We start from the raw sequence: 4005 nt of genomic DNA on the forward strand, positions 1-4005 counted from the left end.
TTAACACAAAATTAATGTAATAATATATAACATATCAATCTAGAATGGAAAAACAGTGTATTCAGTAACACTATAATAGTTCTTTTACATTATTAAAATGGCTGAATGTTTCATTAATCTAGAGAAGTGTATTTCCTTTATTTTTGATCTTGTGATTTTGTCACAACAGTTGTTTTTTCTTCATGAGTGGTTGATTCTATGAATGACTCCAACTTCTTTTCCATGTCTTCTACCTGCAATTTCATCAAATTCAACTAACCATAACCTCTTGCTCAAGTCAAAGACCAAAATCCCTTGACATTTATTAACGAAAAAAATTCTCAATTACTGTGGGAAGATAATTTGAATCGAATTTTCAGCAAGAAGTAAATTATATAAATTTTACCTGAATTCATTATAGCATCTTATTGAAATCCTAGACCAAGATTTATGAACCAATCGTTTATGATGATTAAGTAAACTATAGCAAGTTAACATCCTTATGGACTAGAAGGAAAGAAATATGAACAAGGCATCTTGATTGAAAAATGAGTTTGTGGCCACTTGCATGTTGAATATTAAGCAAGTGCTTACATATTCAAATACTCTGACTTATGTTAAAAAGGAAAGTTCTTCAATATTAAACTTCTAATATTATGGCTATTAATTGTAAGACAAACCATCCAGGAACAATCTAACCCGCCAAAGTTGACTTTCAAACTAACTGAGAATAAATGTTTTTCCCGAATATGTTCACACATTTACAATTTAATGGGTGTGATAAATTCATATTTTTTAACTATTAATATGTTAATAATAATTTAGATGTGTTAGATAATATTAATCTCGCACTATACAATAATTTGTCATATATGTAGATAATTTATATGTGATTTCAAATTATGTATCACAATTATTAGTGCAAGAAATGAATATTGTATGGGAGCAAAAGACTATGATATACTATTTGTTTTGATAAATCAAAACAATACTTCATTATTAATTTTATGGTGGAAATATTTTTTCCATCCCAAATTTGTCTCATTCCCTTTCTTGTGATAATGATAATCGAGCAAAAATAATAATAATAATAAAGTTTTTTTATTTAATATATCAAATTTTTATTGATATGAAATATGTAAGATCTGAAATATAATAGATATGTCTTTATTAAAAAAAACACTTCTTCCTACTTATAGGTCAATATTCAATGATGTATAGCAATCTAAAATTTTGTTTAATTTTTAGGTAGAATATAAAACAGGATATTAGGTAAATAAAAAGGATGTAGATCATATATTTCACTTTTTGTGTCCTAATTGTGTCGCAGTCGAAATAAAAATTAACTCCTACTTAAAACGAAAATTCATAGAAAAAATAATATTTTTATATCATTTAATAAGATTTGATTAGTTTGTGAAATATAGACAAGTTTTTTTTGGACTAAGGTACAATGGAGTTGGTATTGAGATAGAGGTTAAAACCTTTTCTAATGCATCTTCTACGTTTTCAGCATGTTTATCTATATCTTCAGCCACTTTTCCAATAAATTCAGCAGCATCTTGAAATTTTCCCTCTGGAAGTTTCTCAGCAGCCTCTTCTGCCGCCTTCTCCACCCTCTCAGCCACTTCTTCTACAATATCTGCTACCCTTTCTGCTTCGTCTATTGTTGCTCCAATTTTATCTACCAAAAGTATAAAAAAATAGACATTAAACACGTGCAATTGATCAGGACTGAGTATTAAATAATGCAATGTAAATAATAATGCATTCTCTTGTTAATATTTAACACTTAACATAGATCTTATGTTTCTTACCTTTGAGTTGGAGCAAAGGTCCCCATTTGCCCCTCGAAAAGGATAGAAGTATTGTGACTATTGTTCCAAGGATCCAAACCTTCCTACAATAATTGTCTTTTTAAACTATTTATCAATTGCAAATTCATAATCAAATTAATGGGCATGTGATAGTAATTAGGAAGTAAATGAAGTAACTTTCCATAGAGAAACGACGCAATTAATTAATACCCACTTTGTTTTTCGGATATAGATTTACTCATTCTTAAACAACGCCTCACTTGTTAAAACTCTTAAACTAAAACTAGAAAAACATAAGTTTTTTTTGGTATAAGTAAGGTACTTATATCATCTTATGGCTAAATAATTAATCAAAATAAGTGATTATCTTTCCCAATAAGTGTGACTCTTAGAAATTGAATTTTAGACTTTTTGGTCATTCTAGGAATTCAATATGACCTTACACTACTAGATTAACATCTTCCTAATAATAATATCATATTATTATTTCAGATTAGGGGGAGACTCGGTTACCAATGACCATGAGAAGGATCAACAGGAAATGGTGCTCCTGATGGTGTGTTGGCGTAGACAGCCATGTTCCTGCATGATATGAGTGCAATTAACTTAAAGAAACAGCTTTCTTAGAAGCAGTTTATTGAAACAAAACTAACAATTATACATACATCTTTCTTGTGCAGACATTTTGAAATATACTCTGATCTGAAGTAAAGAAGCGATTATATTTGATTTTGGAGTTAGATGGAAGATGATGAGTAGGATAATCAGCCTTTGAAGATTCACATCTAGTTATGAATGTCCCCGAGGCTAAGCAAATAGACTTTTGAGTAAATATTGTGTTTGCCATCGATCAATGTGTGAATCTAATATTCAGAATAATGTCTCTAAGATATGAGGATGCTGGAGTTTTGTAGGGGTATTGAATTGAAATATATATAGTACAATATCAATGTAGTGACAATGTAAAAATTTATACATAATTAGTGTATCATTCATTATATTATTTATTTATATTACTTATAAAAGTTAATAATAATTTAAAATAAATGGTAAGTAATACCACTAATAATGTAAGATTTTATACTATCAATGTATACATATTTATCTTATTTATATATATATATAGATATATATGGGATGGTGGTAAGTGGAGAAAGACAACGTACTTTGTAATGTATGAATTGTTTATTTGCAAGTTAGGACTCACTCAATCTTTTAACGGCAACCTGTGACTTTTATAAGCATTACAAATGTTGTAGTCAAGATTTATCCAAGTCCAAATTACATACCGCCAACACTTTATTAGAAATAAACTTAAAGAAATTGTTTAATTTTAATTTAAGTTTGCATTAAACACTTGGTAAGGTAAAGCTTCCACAAATATGATTATTTCGATGAGGAGTAACATAACCCATTTTTCAGGAATTTAGTTATTAGAACACATATTTTAATATCCCATATTTATCTTAATATTTCACTTACTTTTTTATTTTTAATATATGGAAAAAATACGGGGTACAAATTTTGGTGTTCATGCATCATTTTCCATGTTTGAATAGTCAAATTTCTCTAAAACTTATTTTATTGTCATGGTTATGATTTTAAGTTCCAATTAAGCACCTTACATAAATATGATGATAAGTATAATTAAAAAAAAATATGTATATATAATTTTTTACATTATCATTAAATTATTCATTATTCATTCCTAACTATTATTTACTATACCTATTATCCAAATATGAATCCTTTCGGTAGTATTGACCATTTATCTCACTTTCCTCCACATTTTAAATAAAAGTAATATAAATAAAATATGAATGAAATTGAGTATGATTAAACTTTTATCTATATCTATACTATATATAAAGCCAAAACTTGAAATAACTTCCCTCATGGTGTATTTTCATTTCCTATATTGCCCTTAACATTATTTAATTTTTACAAAAAAACTATATAATCCTAAGAAACTACCACCAATACATTAATTAACCACATATCTCACCTTAAATTAAACATTATCATAAACACAAAAAATATAATATAAAGTACACCGAACCCAACAAATACATTTTAATTCAAAAAAATGAAATATATAAAAATTGAATATGTAGTAGTACACAATATTCGCCGGCAGGCACGAAGTACCTGTACACACTAGTTATATATAAAGTCAAAACTTGAAATAACTTTCCTCATGGTGTAATTT

The 4005-nt window shown here is 27.5% G+C and overlaps 1 protein-coding gene across 1 annotated transcript; it reads right to left on the reverse strand.

Moving 5' to 3' along the window:
* On the reverse strand, positions 1–2701 carry LOC109356365. Its single transcript, XM_019599689.1, has 5 exons — positions 2462–2701; positions 2310–2378; positions 1797–1879; positions 1464–1663; positions 1–233 (listed from the first exon to the last, which is right to left on the reverse strand). Exons 1-5 carry the CDS (start codon positions 2641–2643, stop codon positions 138–140), a joined length of 630 nt encoding a protein of 209 aa, XP_019455234.1. The 5' UTR covers positions 2644–2701; the 3' UTR covers positions 1–137.

This window comes from Lupinus angustifolius, chromosome LG09, assembly GCF_001865875.1.
Source record: "Lupinus angustifolius cultivar Tanjil chromosome LG09, LupAngTanjil_v1.0, whole genome shotgun sequence".
Taxonomy (NCBI): domain Eukaryota; kingdom Viridiplantae; phylum Streptophyta; class Magnoliopsida; order Fabales; family Fabaceae; genus Lupinus; species Lupinus angustifolius.

Bases quoted from the DNA above. Each gene is read 5' to 3' on its own strand.
- LOC109356365 (XM_019599689.1), bottom strand. From the start codon at position 2,643: ATGGCAAACACAATATTTACTCAAAAGTCTATTTGCTTAGCCTCGGGG. The intron at 1,664-1,796 runs GTAAGAAACATA...TACTTTTGGTAG, and splicing joins ACCTTTGCTCCAACTCAAAG to ATAAAATTGGAGCAACAATA. The intron at 234-1,463 runs GTTTTAACCTCT...ATGAAATTGCAG, and splicing joins TAGAAGATGCATTAGAAAAG to GTAGAAGACATGGAAAAGAA.